This window comes from Phoenix dactylifera, chromosome 16 (assembly GCF_051530095.1).
Source record: "Phoenix dactylifera cultivar Ajwa chromosome 16, Ajwa_hap1_PhDact_Kaust_v1.1, whole genome shotgun sequence".
NCBI lineage: Eukaryota > Viridiplantae > Streptophyta > Magnoliopsida > Arecales > Arecaceae > Phoenix > Phoenix dactylifera.
This window is the reverse complement of record NC_143205.1, coordinates 3692383-3710894: the sequence shown is the minus strand read 5'-3', so window position 1 is coordinate 3710894 and position 18512 is coordinate 3692383. Positions and strand designations below refer to the sequence as shown.

Sequence of the window (18512 nt, the reverse complement as noted above, 5' to 3'; positions counted from 1 at the left end):
ATAGTAAGAAAGTTTGGCCAATGTCCTTTGGTGTGAAAGATAATTCTTTTCTATCAAGCCACAAGATTCGAAGTTTGGGAGGTGGTCGCCAAATTGGGAAGGACTGAGCAACTTAGGAAAAAAAATTAAATGCTAAGGTAAAAAAATTCTTAGAAAAGAAAATAAAAACTATGTGACTATAAATAGTGTACAATAAATGTAATTTTGGTGAAATAAGAAACAAAATTAGGTATCAGTTAATATTTGTGGATAACATATAATTCAAAATATTTACTTTTGTTATAGATAAACAAACGTAAAGACTGATGACGGGAGATGGAATAAAATAGGAGCTAGTTGGATGATGTAGAAAAATGCCATTAGAAATTATATGATTGACATATACTCCTTGAACCTAAAAGATAATGATTTAGATAATAATAGCACAGCTTGCAACAATGTAGGTCTTAGATTATTGTGAATAAAGAGAATCTCACCAAACAAGTTAATTTTTTAAACATGAAAATATGGAAATAGATAAGTGGTATAATTAGGAATAACGAATAAATGAATGAGAGAAGTACCAACAATGTATTGATGCACGTGCTATAAAGAAGGTCTAATGAAGAGACATGCTCTAGCATCTTTAGAAAATATTTAAGATTTCATGATAAAAGTTGTAGGAAAATACATAAAAATCTTTAAAATGATGTAGAAGACAGCCCTACCTCCGTCTTTTGTTGGGGTTATGAGAAGAAAAATAAATAGGGTTGGAAGAATGGATAACTTCCATCTACCATTTGGTTCAAAATTCTTTAAAAAAATGGATGAAAAAAAAGATTGTCCATTCATCTTGGTTCACCAATTCACATTTTCCTAATTTATGAGGATGCAACGAAGAAAGGATAAAGTGTGTGGGATGAGTTTCTACATAAAAAATTATCTATTATTAATTTTTTGATAAAATTCTAATATTTCTTAGCTTTTTTTTTTAATCAAAAGATAGTTTATTAAAAAGTTATATAATCATCCATTCTTTTTCTTTGATCCATTCTTTCTCTATCAAATAGAGAGAGTAAATAAAATTACTTGTATGGAACAAAATAACAAAGATATCTAAATCTTTGTTCTTAAATTTTTATTTATTTATTTATTAATATCTCCGATCTTTTGTCTCAGCTACCGATACTTTTCTACCTTCCATCTAAATCTCATCACCTTATTTTGGAGCTGATGCTCGTAACCAGGCACCCTTCAGTTTTTGTGGTTTCTTGCCAAAAATCCAAAACAATCTTGTCACGCGTAATAAAAAAAAATATAAGGAAAAAAATATAATATTCAGAGAAAAAATGGAAAATATAAGCACAATAACGTATGAATAATAAAAAAGAAGAAAAGAAATTTCAGATTAATCTTAAAAAGAAGAAAGTATAAATAATAAATACCAAGCCGCTCCTGCTCTTCGTTCATCTCGTAATTAAAGCCCGCCCCATTCATCCTTCGATAAGATCGAACAAGGGAGAAAGCTAGGGTTTTTGTTGAAACCCTAGGTCCGTTCTGTTGCTCCCCGCCATCGATCGATGAGAGGACCAGAAGGAGAAGAGGTTCTTGGGCCTCCGCCGATGAACCAATCGAGCGAGGAGAACCCGCCGCCCCCGCCGGAGGCCGGGGAGGCTGGCATTCTCTCATGCGAGCTGATGGAGGACCGGGAAGCGGCGAAGGGATCGCAGCTACCCGTATCCCCTGCGCTCTCCCCCTCGTTCGTCGCGGGAGAAGAGAACCCCCCCGCCTTTGAGCTTGATGCCGCCGTGACCTCCGGCGTAGCCGGAGGTGATGATTCCTTGGAGGAAGAGGCCTTTCAGATGACTGTCGATGTGGTGGTGGAGCGCCGGGAGGAACCAGTGCTCCCGGGTTCCGCTGCGGTGTCCTTGTCCTCCTCTGACGGAGAAGACAAGAAAGCTCCGATCTTGGAGACTGATGCGGCCATCACCGGTGGCGATGCCGGACGTGATGATGTCATAGAAGAAGAGGCTTCTCGGATGGCTGTAGATGTGGTGGAACCTCAGGTGGAGCTCCCATGCCCTAGTTCCCTTGTGGAATCCCCATCTTCCCATGCGGAGGACGGGAAAGGTCCTGTTTTTTGGCTTGATGCGGCCACCACGTCCGGCTTCGCCGGCGGTGATGATTCCCTAGAAGAGGGGGCCGCCCGGATGGCCATGGACGCGATGGAGCCCCAGGGTGAGCCCCATCGCCCGAGCTCCCCCATGGGATCCCCCTCATCCTCCGGAGGAGGAGAAAAGAAGAAAGATCTTGCCTTTGAGACTGATGAGGCTGCCATCTCCCCTGTTGGTGGCGGTGACGTTGCTGTGGAAGAGGAGGATGAGCGGATTGAGACTGATAAGGCTGCCATCTCCCCTGATGGTGGCGGTGACGTTGCTGTGCAAGAAGAGGATGAGCGGATTGAGACTGATGAGGCTGCCATCTCCCCTGTTGGTGGCGGTGACGTTGCTGTGGAAGAAGAGGATGAGCGGATTGAGACTGATGAGGCTGCCATCTCCCCTGTTGGTGGCGGTGACGTTGCTGTGGAAGAAGAGGATGAGCGGATAGCTGCAGAGTCCCTGGTGGTGTGTGTGAGGAGAGGTGGAGGGAGATGGAAGAGAGGCCGACCACAGAAGGCACACGTTGGGAGGGCTCCAGCCAGGAGGAAAGAAGAGGAGGAAGTGTGTTTCATATGCTTTGATGGGGGTGATCTCGTAGTCTGTGATCGTAGGTGAGTGGGCCTCATTTCTGTCTTTCTTTGAGATGTATGTTATGTTTCTCTGATTCTTCTCATGTTTCTACCTATTTCCTGCTTCTAGGGGCTGTCCAAAGGTGTATCACCCTTCATGTGTTAATCGGGATGAGGCCTTCTTCCGGGCGAAGGGGCGATGGAACTGCGGTATACTTTGCCATCTTGCTCATACCCCATCTTTATCTTTCTGCATGTAAATCGTGGAATCAAAATTGTAGCTTGTTTTAAAGCTGCATTGTGCCATGATCCGTTCGAGGGTTCGCTTTGTGCTTGGTTGAAGGATATGCATCCGCTAACATCTTACTTTGCCTTCCCTGTACATCTGGCAAGCAGCTCAGGAATTTAAATTTTCCCAGTGCCTGTGGTTCCTTAGGGTTAATAGATAGAAGAATGGGTTATTCAAGAATTCTAATTGAATGTCCAAGTGGTAGTTGATATTATTGTGCATTCAAAGGTAAAAGGGCGAGTGACTCACATTGATAGTGGAGACTTGCAAGGATAGATATGGTATTCCAAAAACATTTTTCTGTGTTGTCAACAATATAGCGTGGTCTGTGATATTGAAATCATTTCATCCATAACATAACTTGAGTGAAACTCAAAATATCTAGTTGAGTCTATGAGGAATCATCAACCTTTGTTGTAGTGTTCATGAAGACTCTTTGCTCTTGGAATTAGCAATGGCTACACAATATCAAAGAACAAGATGAGTAAGATATAATTTCAGCAGCTTGGTTATAATGCAATAAATATTGTTATTATATACTTTGCTGTTCCACTGAATGCTATGTTATAATGATTCGTGGCAATGATATTATGATGGAATGAACAACATAAACTAGAAGAATTGTTTGAGAGGACTCTTGAAATAATTAACATCATCTCTACCGAACAAAATTAACATCGTGAGATTTTGAGGGGTTTTAGACTTTTTATATGTTATTATTTATCATAATTATGCCCGTGTCTATGACTAGTAAGATAGTAGCCGAATTTGTATTTATTATCGAAGAGGTAAAAAGCATCAGTTGGGTCATCACTTGGCATATTAGACTGTCGGCAGAAATGTTGATGAGATTTTATAAAGAGGAAAAAAAACCCGTCACAAGTTTAAAAGATAATGTAGTAGAAAGGTGTTCGACCAGTGGCTCATGCAGTTGAATTTACAACTGCTGTTGCAAGGTAGGTGTGTGATTAATTGTTGCAATGGTCATGCATATAAAAGAAAGAGAAAAGAAAAACAATAGAAAAGTCTTATGCAAATTGTGACTTCGACTGGAATCCTCCATGAAATTATAGTCTATCTGGTATGTGCTAAACACATAGATTGAGTGATGGATGTGTGGAACACATATGAGAACGAAGAGCCCATTAAGGGGCTGCTTGGATGCCCAAATATCTTATCTTCCATAAAGATAAGTTTGACAGTTGTTGTCGTCTCAAAAAGATGAAGGAAAGAGCAGTCTGGCCAGCCGAGGGAGCTTGCCAACAGGCCACGGTTGCTGGCTTTTTGAGATAAGAGATTCCTCTGGAAAGGTGGTTTGCGTTTTCCCTAATATATAGGGATTTAGGAACTGTAAGATTTCCCTATTGAGCTATTCCCATTACTAACTGCTAAAGGATTATTCATGATCATCCTATGCGGATATCCAAACAGGCCCTAAGTGCACATGTAACTATTGGGCAGACATGAGACTTAAATAAAAAGGGCCAAGATTATCATATAATTTTAAATCTTAAGTTGAAGAAACAATTTAATGTAATCATTTCTTGTTAGTTCGAATTATTGTCAATATTTCTTAATTTCTGTTAGAGTTAATGGCATATTAGAAACAATATTAATATATTAGAATCAGGGAATCAAATATATAACTTGCATATGTTGACCTTTTTGTGTAAGACTGCACTTTATGCATCTTTATGCATGAGACACTAGGCATGAATGAGTGTAAGAAATGCTAGGGATAGTTGATGTAATATCTTTATATCTATGTGATATCAAGTTAGAGGTAGCACTGTTTCCTTGCTGTGCTATGGAATAGATCATTTAAATGAAAAATGACCATATTGTGTTACAAGCCATGGCACATACATCTGAAGTTAAGAAAGATAAGTATCAGTCCTCATTAGATATAACAAGCTTTAATGTAAGGGTGCGTTATGTGGATATCCCCTCTCAGCTTGTATTTTATGTTGGACTTCTGTGCAAGGTAAATTCAAACTATTAATGTAGCGGTGGCTATTAAGTTCCAGTGAGAAATTTCTATTAAGTTCAAGTGATTTTTTTTTGAAATATGACATACAAAAAATAAGTTATGTAGAATTACTAGAAATGCTGAGTGAAATTTTGGAAGCCTATTTTAATGAAAATAATTTGTTAATTAAGTTGGTAGTTAGAAAAAGAGAAGGAAAAAAAAGAAAAAACATTAAGTTGAGAGCTGTGAATGAGTAAAAAGGCAGGAGGGGAATCCTAGTTAGAATACTCCTACTATTTTATTTGGCTTGTTGTTTCTTACAAATTTACTTTTCCTTCTTTTGCTATCAATTTATAATATTCATATCTTTGTATTGATGTTCAAATACATTTGTTTTCTTGTTCAATATTTTCATTATAACACCATAAATGCTGTATTGGGCCCTTGATTTTGCTTTTTAGATATTAATTTTGTTTTATTTCCTTCTCCTGTTTGTATAAATCATTACTTTGATTCATTAGTAATATTTTATCTGGGCATAGCAACCTTCCTAACATTGGGATTTTCTCAATTTTGCATCAGGATGGCATATTTGTAACATCTGTGAGAAATCCTCACATTATATGTGCTATACATGTACGTATTCTTTATGTAAAGGATGCATCAGAGAAGGTAGATTTATATGTGTCAGAGGAACTAAGGGCTTCTGTGAAACATGCATGAACACCGTGATGCTTATAGAAACAAATGGGCATGGAAATGAGAAAACGGTTTGCTTTCTTCAACTCTTATTTTATGCATTATATTTTGAAAATCAGTGCTATTTGCATTCTAAAATTATTAGAAGTTTTTGTACAGGTTTTTCTTTATGTAAATTGACTCAGCCCTGGAAGTGAATAGTCATGATCTGGCTTTTGTATTTTGCCAACTTTGTTGCTAACTAGTTATTAATTTTTTTTGCATTTAAAAATTATCAGAAGTTTTTATATAGGTTCTCATTTATGTAAAATAAGTTAGCCCAGAAGTTCGTGGATGGTCTGCAAATATAATGCTTCTCAAGATATTATGAAAATTCGGTTATGTTAAAACGCAGTTAACTGACAAATATGAATTGATCTCCTAGATTTTCTTTGCATAACAAGAAATGTTATTCCTTTAAACTACTAGCTGCTTTCTGCTCTTATTGTGTTTAGATGGGTCAAAACTCATCTTGGATGTTGAAAGCAGGTCTGTTTGTTACTTCAGATCAATCAAAAGTAGTCCTTGATGGTCATGATACGATACACAATGATTTAGTCCTTGATTTTATTTAGGCTGTTCCACTGATGTTCTCTTCTGCAAACTTGTTGTAGATTCACTTTATCAGAAACTTTTAAAGTATTACTTTTTTCTATTCTTTTAGTATTGTTCTATTGCTATTGTATTCTTTGATAATATTCTTCTGCTTTAGATACTAAAGTTTGTGTAATTTCTCACTTTATGTTGTTATTACTTATCCTCTGCACAACCTGCCTCATGTGACATTGTTCTTCTATTTTTGGACATTAAGATTCTGTAAATTCTCATTTTACATAGTTATTACTTGTCCTCTGCACAACCTGCCTCATGGAAATAGCAAATTTACTTTTCCAAAAGCACAGTTCATTGTGTTTCAGAGTTAGAATAGTTCTGGAGTATCTTGATTGTTCAAAAAATAGGGAACAGGAAATAGAAGGAAGATGCAAAGTGGCGGTTACGAAATGTCTTTGGATATCTAGTTGAGTGTAAATCAATCCCTGGTAACTAGTGATAAATGGAAAAGGCATGCCACTGGTCGCAACTAACAATAAATTCTTGAACTGTACTTTTTATGGGTGTGGAGCATTATATCAGGATTCTTTTGGGTATAATTTGATATCAGATTGTTATGGTAAAAGATGATGTTCGTGTTAATAGATATGTTATGGTATTTTCTGTAGCAAAACTGGTTGATGCTTGCTAGTCTCATGATTCTTTAGTATGTCATGACTAATCCTGTTATCTTGTTTGCTTGAATTTCATTTACAGGATAGAGTAGATTTTGATGATAGAAGCAGCTGGGAATTCTTGTTCAAGGACTACTGGTTAGATCTGAAAGGAAAGTTGTCCTTGACATTAGAAGAACTGAAGGGAGCTAGAAGTCCACAGAAGGATTCTAATTTAATCTCTCTCAAGGAGGAATCCTCTGATGATCTCTGTGATGCTAAAAATGAGCAACAAGCTAGTTCTGACAGCTCTTCGGGGCACCCTGAAGAAAGAATTTCTCCTGGGAAGAAGATTGAAGAAAACATCTTTGCAAAGAAAAAGGGGAAAAAACGATCTCGGAAAACCACTAACAAGGAAACCTTAATGAAAGAACCTGAAAATACAGGGACGTCTACCTCCAAGGACATTAGTTGGGCTTCAGAGGAGCTGTTAGAATTTGTGGCGCACATGAAGGATGGTGATATATCTGAGCTATCCCAATTTGATGTTCAGGCACTTTTACTTGAATATATAAAAAGGAACAATCTTCGTGATCGCCGCAGAAAAAGCCAAATTATCTGTGATTCAAGGCTTGAAAATCTGTTTGGGAAGTCACGTGTGGGACATTTTGAAATGCTTAAACTTCTTGAATCACACTTTCTGATGAAAGAGGCTTCACCACTTGATACAGATGACAATCAAGGAGGGGTTGTAGATCCTGATCCAATGGATGTTGAAGGAATTAGTGATGCCTCAATTATGACGACTTCAGATAATAGACGGAAATCACGTAGAAAGGTTGAAGAAAAAGAACCACAGACCAATATTGATGATTATGCTGCAATTGATGTTCACAACATCAGTTTAATATACTTGCGTCGTAACCTGATGGAGGATTTGCTTGATGATATTGATGCATTCAATGAGAAGGTTGTTGGATCATTTGTCAGAATACGGATTTGTGGTGTTGGTCAAAGACAAGATGTATATCGCCTGGTGCAAGTTAAAGGTAGGATACCCTTGTTACTAATTCTTTTTGATTTTTTTCCTTTCAAATAGTATGGACAAAAATTGAGCACTGTGATCTTTTAAGATATAAAATATCCATCTTTTCTTATTCAGGGACATGCAAAGCAGCAGAGAAATATAAAAGTGGAAAGAAGACAACAGATGTAATGCTGGAGATACTAAATTTAGACAAGACGGAGGTAATAACCATTGATATCATTTCAAATCAGGAGTTCACTGAGGTGAGTAATTGTCAATATTCATGATCACATGCTTATATTGCCCCTGTTCAGTTGCTCTTACCGTTATCTTTTCTGTACATGTGTGCTTTCTTCTTTCTATTTCACTATTTAAGCCTATATGAATTGCTTATAAGGTTGTAATGGTTCATTTCACTACACTTTATTCAGGTTACAGACTCGCAAGTGAACATGTTTAAGGTTCTTTGGTTCTTTTATGCACACATGTTGCAAAACATGCAAACTCCTGCTTATCAATATTGTGATCTAGTTTTAAATCATAGAGGGGGTCAGATCTAATTGGTTTGTGGATTGAATTGTGAGTTGCGAGACTCTTTCGGAATGTTTTCAAAAAGTTTAGATATGAATAAGTAAAAAGATTGAAATATAGTCAATTCTAATGGAGTAATGGCTCTTGCATATATGTATTATGAATTTTATTTCCATGACCATTAACCCATAAGTAACGTGATAAAAAATGTCTACTTAATTGAACCACTATATAAAGTCCACAAGGTATCGTAATTAGACAAATAACATATGAAGGCCGAGACTAATATAACAGATATTGTAGATATAGGATGCTTTCATTTGTCATTATAATTATCTGATTCAATACTTACAGGGTGATGCCCTGATGTTCATGCTATCCTATCCAAGACATGCTGTCTTGACTGCAATATTTGTTAGTTAATTTTTTGATATACTTCTCACTGCTTTTCCTTGATGTCAAGTGCCTTGCCTTGATACACATTCCAAAAGAATCATGTGCCCCACCAATGCGACTATACCATAGTTGGCACATGCTGATCAATCCAATACGTATGTCGCTTTATGGAAACTCTCACAAAGTCTCATCCCGCTTGCATAGCGAGGTAAGCAATCAAAGGGCTGACATTAGCGAGTGCTCATAGTGTCCTTGCTTTCTCGATATCAGTAGGATGTGACATGCTGATAATGTCGTTGGGCTGATTTTATCGAAAGAGGGGTCCATGCCTGTTGTTATGGTCTGGCATGGACGAATACAGGCCAATGGACACTGTTATTGTGTACAGTTACAATGCCACTGTACCATGCCTCCATTCTGCCAGCAGAATACCTACAAAATTGTACAAACTTAAAATTACTGGGACCTAAATCCATGGTTCCACTTTTGCTATCTTTCATCTCGGGTGACATGAATAATTAAGTGGAACAGTTCAATGATATTCTTATTTGCTAAAATTAGGTTCTTAAATCTGTTGCTGAGTAATTCAGCTTGGAGCCAATTTATATGCTTTTTTTTGGGTAAAATCAGGTTAATATGAGGAGTTAGAATGTGTTGCATGAAAAAAAATTATTATTTTTGCAAATACTTTGAAATTCTCAATAAATTTCTTTCCACATGTATTGTTATACATTGAAGTCATGAAGATGCAAACAGCCTTATCTAATTATTTGGTACCTTTTTTACCTTTTTAATGAATTTTATTGATGCTCTTATGAACTGAAGTTCAAAACGTAGCAGACATGTCTGTGTTTAATTGCTTTAGGGGCTTAATGATGGAACTATTAAATACCTAGGTGAATACAATCCATGACATTGTTAAACAAATTGTTCCTTTAATGAACATTATCAACAAGATCAAGACATGGTCATGCTCCAGCACTTGCGAGCTTTAAGCAATAAATTCACCTACTTGGGTGTGATGTGGAAGAAAATTTATGATCAAATTTGATGGTTTCTTCTGGGGGCTCTTTTGGTGGTTGTGTGTGAGAGATTCTTTAAAGATGAAACAGATGATTTTCTTTCTTTCTTTGTTTTTTCTGGTGGGGGATTGAGAGAGTAAGTGAGTGAGAGAGAGAGAAGTGATCCATACATGGGTTCCTGTAATTAGTACCAAAAAGTTCACACTGATGCATTATCCTTAATAACTCATGAAAATGATAACGAATAGATAGGTATCTTTTGTTTCTCTATGTATACCATGATGACATTAGTAATGACAGAATATTTTAGGATTCTCAAAGTTACTAAAATCTCCTTGAATTGTAAAAGATGCTTCTAAATTGTCCTTTGCTCTAACTGGCTACTATGCCGTTTCTAGGAGGAATGTAAACGCCTCAGGCAAAGCATAAAATGTGGATTTATTGGTCGACTGACTGTGGTATACTATTTTTAACTTCAACTCTTACACCTCAGCTTGATCTAATTTCAAGAAAATACCTGAAAGGGCTACCATTTCAATGTTCGTAGGGAGAAGTTCAGGAGAAAGCTCGGGTTTTACAGGCTGTCAGAGTCAATGATGTGAGTATTATACCATTGAAGTATATTTACTTCTATGGAAAAGTTACAGCTTTCCAGGATGCTTTCTTTACTTAAATGCCTGAAATTATCATGCAGTGGTTGGAAAGCGAGAAGTTACGACTTGCTCATCTTCGTGATCGTGCCAGCGAAAAGGGTCGCAGGAAAGAATATCCTTTCACCCTAAAACACAAAATGGTATTATTTGTAATTTTACATCAATCTTGTCATGCTATGCTGGTTATTTGGGTGGTTGATATTTCCATGAATTTTTATATTCATAAGAATTACTGGCTTAATTAGCTGTCTTTTGCCTGTCAAACATATGCCCACAGCATCCTGAAGGAGTTTTATGTACCGATTGATCTTTTATTGACAATAGTTATGCATTTACAGTGTCTATGTGCTCTAGGGTGCATACAAGCTAATATGTGAGTGGGTGGTGGGTGAGTTTGTGTATGCGTGCGCATGCTTTTGATGCATTTATATGGGCAGGCAACTCTGCAGAATTGTGCTGTTGCATTTGCTTGCTGCCATGCTCAAACAAAATTAAGATCATCTCTCTCTCTGTGTGTGTGTGTGTGTGTGTGTGCGTGTGTCTCCACCCGCCTCCTCCCCACCCACCTGCCTCCCTCCCTCCCTCCCTCCCTCCCTCCCGTTCTCTCTTCTCACACTTTTCTGGTGGATAAAGCACATTTTCTGATGGCCTTGGAATTTCTAATCAGGCTATGAAACTGATGTTCATTCCTATCTGTTCACATATCTTGTCATTCCACCATTTTGAGTTTTTGGTGCGATTGCTTGGGAATTGCGGCACTTGAATTTTACTAAAATAGTTAGAGGAGGATAAGTGATGTAAGGCACAGGTAGAGATGAAGATTTGTTCAGGGGCCAGGTAGAAAAGGTCGGGCCTCCATGTGTGTATTCCTTGTGGGCCATCCACTCCTGGTTTCCGTCCCTTATGACTATCGTTCTTTTCTAGGTTGCCTCCTACTTCCTTTTGTACAGGCTGCATTTCTTCATTGCTTTTAGAAATCTTTATCTTAGACATACGATATAAAAGGATATTAGTTCCTAATAGATCTGCCTGCTAAATTAAATTTTAAACTTGCTTTAGCAGATTCTGTCTTGACTATTCTTCATTCTCTATGCTTCCCACATTTTATTGAGATTTCAGTAACATACAATTTTACTATTGTTCTGATTGGATCTTAAAGTTTTGTGGAGGAAGCTCTTTCCCGGTTCAAGTATGGAGATTTAAGACACTCCAAAAAAGATATTTAGTAAAATTTTATTCGTCTTCATCATGCATTTTTCAAGGTCTCAATGCAAAACATTTTATTTGATTTTTTGTTCTTAGATAATTATCTATGAAATCAATGAAAGATAAAGTGCTTCAAGTGATGATATGCTGTTATCTTTGATGCTACATCTCTTGGTGGGACTGCTGGAACATGACCAGCTGCTTCCTTCAGTGACTTTTAATGCTGCCAAAAAAGGGCATGTGCAGAGTTAAATCTGGCATGTAATAGGGACATGAAATTGGTAATCAGTAGAGTGATGAAATCAAAGTTCTATTCAGAATTTTTTTCCTGATAAAAGACTTCTGATTCATAGTTAGCTGAAAATATATCTATGCATAAACTTAGCATGCTTTTATATACTATTAGCCAAAATGGTACTCTTCGTTATTATATATTGGCTTAACATTCAGGTTGGAATATATTCTCATGTCATTTCAGCTAAGGATGACCTGAGTTCTCCTACTCTAAGTATCATGGCCCATTTTGCAAGGAAGTTCCAGCGGCAATTGTGAGCATTGCCATGATCCACCATCGGATGATGCGATGAGGCTTTAAGTTTCCAAAAAAGTTTGGGGGAAAGGATATTTCAGCATACAGAAGAATCTTTTGCATGTTCTTTTGTGAAATAATGTTTAAGATTCACAAACCAAATAAGTACGGGAAATTGTTCATTACTAAACTGCATGAGTCATTCAAATCAGGTCTGGACAACTTTCAAACCAAAGGATTTGGACACTATTATATAAAGCTTTTCAAAACTGGCATGTAATTGTTTGAGTCCTTTCTTTAGTTTGCCACGTTGTTCACTAGTAAATTATTGGCCATTGTTATCATTAATTTGCGAATATTATACTAGTCTGCTAAATTTGATGGTATTTTAAGGTGGATGTACTATGCATATTACAAGTGTTGTGCAAGATTTTTCTTTCATGTCTATCAAAAAAGAACAGAGTCAAGAAATCAATAATATTAGTCCTTTTGGAAAGATTGATTGTTGATAGTGTAACTCCTATTACCTCCATGTGTCAAGGAGCCAAAGTTGATATGCTTTGGTGCTTTTGTGAATATATTTGCTAGGTCATGGTAACTCTAGCAAAGCAGACTTTTATTAAATGTTATTCTGCTTCTTTATGCCACATAAATTCTAGTTGCTGGCAAAAGAATTAGTTTTCATAGTTCTTTTGCATGTAGCCCGGTTATGTACCACTAACGTGTTCAATTGTTCACATTGAAATGACAATAAACCAATTCTCGAGCACTCCTTAACTGTGACTTACGCTTAGAGAATGCGTGGAAAAGTTGGGGCTTCTGAATATGCCTGAAGAGCGCAACCGTAGGCTAAATGGAGTTCCTGAAATACATGCTGACCCAAATATGAGTCCAGATTATGAAACAGCTGAGGAAGAGGAAGAGCCAGATAGTAAAAGACAAGGTCTATAGCAATTTGAAATTTTGACTGTCTTATTTGTGTAGCTTTTATGCTTTGCCTGTGTTTTGTTTTAATTATATAATTCTTATGATAAATTGCTTGCAGAACATGCAGATCACTATAGTAGATCAAGGGCCTCTGCCCTCCTTAGGAAAGGAAGGGAAGTAACATCTCCTGGGAGAGGAATTTCCATTTCAGGTGATAACTGGAATGGTTCACGGAAAAATTCAAACATCATGGAGTCAAATAGGAGTATACTGAGAGAAGGTGCTTCTTCTAAATCTGCTAGTATGGTTGGTATAACAAATGAGTTATCTTGGAAACAAGGAAATGATGTGCACGAGACAAGAAGTTGGGAACCTCCAAAAATGCCAACAAATGCAACTGGTTTGGAGACTGGTGCTTGGAATAATAACCAGCACGGTTTAAGACCCGCACAGTCATCTGGTGTTCAACCAGAAACTCCAACAGCATCTCTATCAACTGGTGTTGTGGTACCATCTAATGCAAATGAGTCCGAGAAGATCTGGCGCTATCAAGATCCGTCTGGAAAAACCCAAGGGCCCTTTTCGATGATGCAGTTGCGAAAGTGGAGTACAACTGGATACTTCCCGACTAACTTGAGGATTTGGAGAACTTTTGAGAAGCAAGAAGACTCTATATTGTTGACTGATGCACTGATTGGGAAGTTCCGAAATGACTTACCACAGCATGAACCTGCACATAATAATTTAACAGACAACAAGCAGAACATAGCAAATTGGAAAGCCAGTCAGAATGATGCTAATTTATCTACCCCTGGTATAAATGAGTCGGCGAAAGCTGATAGGTTGGTTACTCGGCCATCAGCTTGGTCTGCACCAAAGACAGAAGTTGTCAATCCTAATGAGGGAGGTCTTGGAACCTCTTTGAGAGACCAGGGATCATCAAAGGGTATCAATGCTTGGCCAGGGCAAATGCAAGGTTGGAATGGTGAAAGAACAGCAGCATCGTTCACTGGGAGCCCTTATCAACCATTATCCCATCCAAGTAGGGGCAGTCGAGGAGGAAATTCTGGTAGATGGAATAGGAGTCAGGACCATGGAAGTAATTGGGGTTCAAACACACCCATGGGGTCACAGCCTACTGGTCAGGTTTATGACAAGCCACATCCTCACTGGAGCTCTTCAAGCCAACAGTCTTCTGAAGATATGTCTAAGGTCCAAACAAGTGAATTTCCAAATCAGTGGAAAAATGATTCATATAATCTTCCTACTGCACCACAGTCGGGCAGCAGAGACTCGACAGGTGATCAAGGTGCTTTAAACAAATCTTTTCCTTCAAGTGCTTCTGTTCAACCCATGATCTATGGCTGGGGTACCACTCCAAGTAGCAGCGAAGCACACCGGTCTTTCTATGCAAGTGGGATGTCCAATAAAATTACTATGTTAGATTCTGTTGGGGAATGGGGTTCAAGTGCTGTAACTCCTATGCTTAAGCAAAGTGTCACTGCAGATGGTGGTAATCCTTATCCTGCTGCAATGTCCTCAATGCCAAATGCAGCTGAAGTGGTAGAAACCATGGGGTCTTCCCAGCTTCCAGATAAGGTAGATGATAGGGGAAATTTTCAGATATCCAGTCAGCAGAAAATTCCTCCTGTGCATGAGTCATCGATGACTTTGGAAAACCAATCATCTCTTGAATTGCCTTGTAGGGATGAAGTTATTTCCCCAACTACTGACACTCAGCTTGCTGGTGGCTTGGACAAGAACCAGTGCCCACAGAGTGATGACGCACGTCCAGCTCCAAGAAGTGAGCAGGTATCAGGTGACATCTTGTCTTCTGGATGTGGTGAGACAGTCCCTTCCCAATTGAATGACAGGCAGGACAATCGTGTAGTCTGGCAAGGTCAACCTGATCTTGGCAAAAAGTGGGCTGAAGCACATGACAGATTGGCTGATAAAAGAAAGTCATTGGTAGATGGCAGGGGGTCGGATCCTGGCTCTGTTGTTGATGCACATGATACTAATCTGATCACTGAATCCTATGCATTGGAGCCCAAATCAGCTCAGCAATCAGAAATTTCTTCAGGCCCTAATTTAGGGTCTGAATCTCTAGGCTGGACATCTCATTCAGCTCCAAAACAAAAGCCTGACAGTTCATGTCCCATTCCTGCATTTGCTGAGAATAGATCAGAACAAAATCAATCCCAAAGGCCAGAGTCAAGCCTCGCAGGTCCTGAGTGCATCAATTCTCATAATTCGGGAATACCATCAGATGGGAAGAGCACTGAGCATTTGATGCCTGCTCCGGCAATTAAAATGATTTCCTCTGAATGGAGTGGTAGTGGTGTCAATTCTAACGTTGGTAACAATCAAAATGTTCAATTTGTCTCATTGGATGGTTCTAAGCCTTTGGCATCTTCTCAGTGCGAGGCATCTGCTGAACTTGCTCAACCATCAAATGCAGGCCTCAGTGCTGCAGCGCATGGTCAGAGCAATTTCTGGGGAGTGGCCCCACAAAATCCAAACACGGGTACAGTATCACAGGGAAATGCAAATATGAATTGGGCAACAACAATACAAGGCAACATGAACATGGGCTGGGGTTTGGTTGCACAGAGCAATATTAACGTATCTCAGGGAACACCAGCTCAAGGGTTTGCAAATTTGAACATGGGTTTGGGGACCCCACCTCAGGCAAATATGGTTGTGAATGCAGGTTGGGTACCAGCAGCGCCGGGAAATACAATTGGAAATCCAGCTTGGGGAACACCATTTCAGGGAAACCCAAACCCTGGTACTGGCTGGGCGGCGCATGTGCAGGGAAGTATGTCAGTAAATCCTGGTTGGGGCACGGTCCCACAGGGCAATACAAACTCAAATCCAAGATTGGTAACACTGCCATCAGGAAATACAAACCAGAATGCTAGCTGGGGAACGCCGACGCAGGGAAATATGGATATGAACTCAAATTCTACTTGGGGATCAGGACAAGGAAATATGAATCCGACCTGGGATCCATCAGTTGGAGACCCGAACAGCTGGAACACTCCTCAAGCACAAGCTGGAGATAGGCATTCTGGTCAGAGTGGCAGCGACACAGGGAATGCTGCTGGGAGGCCTATGTGGAATAGGATTCAGTCTGGTGGTGGGGGAGGGTCATCCCGACCTCCAAGAGGGCAAAGAGGAATATGCAGATTCCATGAGAATGGGCACTGCAAGAAAGGAGCATCCTGCAACTACATTCATTCATGATCGAGTAAGGTGGAGAAAAACAGTATGGTTTCTTTTTTCTTTTTTGTACATAGTCTCTCTTTTAGTTGGTTTGAAAGCTATATTGGCTTGGAAGCTGGTTTTGTCTTGCCATTTGAAAGTTTGTGCAGTTAAAATAGTATTTTTGTAACCTTTTTATTGGTATACCCTACCCACAAACGGTAGAAATAAGCCATCCAGACAGATCTGCAGTTGATGTAACTGAGATGGTAGCCTGTTCCTTCTTGGAGGCACAATGTTGCGGCTGCCCATATGGTCCACAAGCTAAACACGGGGATTTTGTCCTGACAGAGTAAGGTGATCCATGTCCTAATATTTTGTGTTTATACATGTGCTTGTGTACTGGCAATCGTCTTCCAGCTGAGAAGTCAAAACAGATTCGAGTTAAGCTCCGAAGCCAATGGTTAGCTTGATGATTAATAAGGGCCTTGAAACAGAATCAATTTCTCTGAATCATGAACTAGTAGCTCTTACAAGTGTGTTGTGCTATTCTATAATTTCTCCCCTGGTAATGCAAAATTTTGGTCCTATTTTACATAATTCTCTCATGTTTTGAAGGGTTGCAAAAAGTTTATTGCGTTTCCAGAAGTTCCAAGAATTGTAATTAAGCATCAGCTGTCTATAGAAATTCTCAAAAGCTTCTGTAATGACCAGTTTGATTCATGTGAGTGTGTGGCGATCTCTCTGTCCTTATCAGTTTTTATCATCAACAGGCGAAAATATCAGCTACAATGGAGGACTGATGAATAGATAGCTTCAGTCACCAGGTAGTTTGTTACTTCAGCTATTTTTTTCTTCCCCTTTTCTTCGTCCTTGTTTATATCCAATCTTTGAAGGCAGCATGACAGTTCAGTGTGGAGCCTAGAGTTAAATGTTAAAAAAATCTAGTGCAATTCCTGTCCCTCTTTACCTAATTACCTCCTGGTATCAAAAGATAAAGACAGTATGATAACTCTCTATCAGATTGATGCATCAACAATTTGGAAGATTTCCAGTGGGAGAAATCTTTTTCCTGTCGTCCTGTAGAAGACTTGAATGCAAGCAGCTTTTGTGGATGGAACTTTATGTTATTGGTGGCGCATTAGACAATAAGCTTCTAATGCAGTGCCAACAATGGGAGAAATTATATCCTTCATATATGCTGCCAATCATAACCATTCGTTTTTGTGGGCTCATTCATCAAGCACTCATTTTGGTGTGCTGCTGCAAGAACAAGTGGCTGTGATTGGTGGCGTGCATGGCTATGTGCAGATATAATTTTCTCCCGCATTCGTGACTGAAGCAAGCATTATATGTCATACATATTATACTCTAAGCCACTCTTGGAAGCATACAATAGGCAAAATCGGGAGTTAAGGAAAAGTTAATGCCGGTAGTGTAGTTTATACTAGGTTTAGCGGGTATATGCTTTGTTTGCTGTGTGGAAAAATAAAGCTATTCCATGTAATGATTGAAATAGTCCTGTACTTGGACCTTTGAATGCAAAGGATAACAAGATGTTTGAATGCTATTTGAAGGTAAGGTTGGCTTTTTGGGAAACTAGAAAAGTTTGCCCTTTGGGTCTGGTTCGCTGTATTGGAGAATAAATTTGGATAATTTTCTGAGGTGATGGATTATATTAACATTGTTAACTATAGTTAAATTATAATAAACATTGTATTACATTATTGATTTTGAGTAATATTTGCGTAGCTATAATATAATACTAAATATGACATCATATACACAGTTGGCGAATGTTGATAAATAATACTATAGTTTATTGCATACTGGATTAATCATTTTTATATTATCAATATAATAAAAATTATATTATACTATTAATATTTGTATAGGATAATATAATATTAAAACATGATATACAATATTTTTGACGAGGTATGGTGTAGCAATGTTACAATAGGTGATATATTATCTACAATTAAAATATTATAATATTTTATATTCTAATATTACTTTTTAGTTAATATCTATGCAGCAGAATGTTATGCTAAAATTGACACACAATATAACAGGCTATGGTTGATATAATGATGGTATAACAAA

The 18512-nt window shown here is 38.4% G+C and overlaps 1 protein-coding gene across 2 annotated transcripts; it reads left to right on the top strand.

Annotated features, from left to right (window-relative positions):
• Positions 1-1440: 1440 nt before the first annotated feature.
• Positions 1441-17134, top strand: LOC103723430 (uncharacterized). 2 transcript variants are annotated; one of them, XM_088713036.1, is made up of 11 exons: positions 1441-2749; positions 2838-2917; positions 5548-5735; positions 7012-7957; positions 8071-8198; positions 8930-9070; positions 10283-10342; positions 10432-10482; positions 10579-10649; positions 13061-13215; positions 13318-17134. In XM_088713036.1, exons 1-11 carry the CDS (start codon positions 1560-1562, stop codon positions 16446-16448), a joined length of 6141 nt encoding a protein of 2046 aa, XP_088569162.1. In that variant the 5' UTR covers positions 1441-1559; the 3' UTR covers positions 16449-17134. The 2 variants fall into 2 exon arrangements, with proteins under 2 accessions (XP_088569162.1, XP_008812561.1); XM_008814339.5 differs by lacking the exon at positions 8930-9070.
• The last annotated feature ends 1378 nt before the right edge of the window (positions 17135-18512 follow it).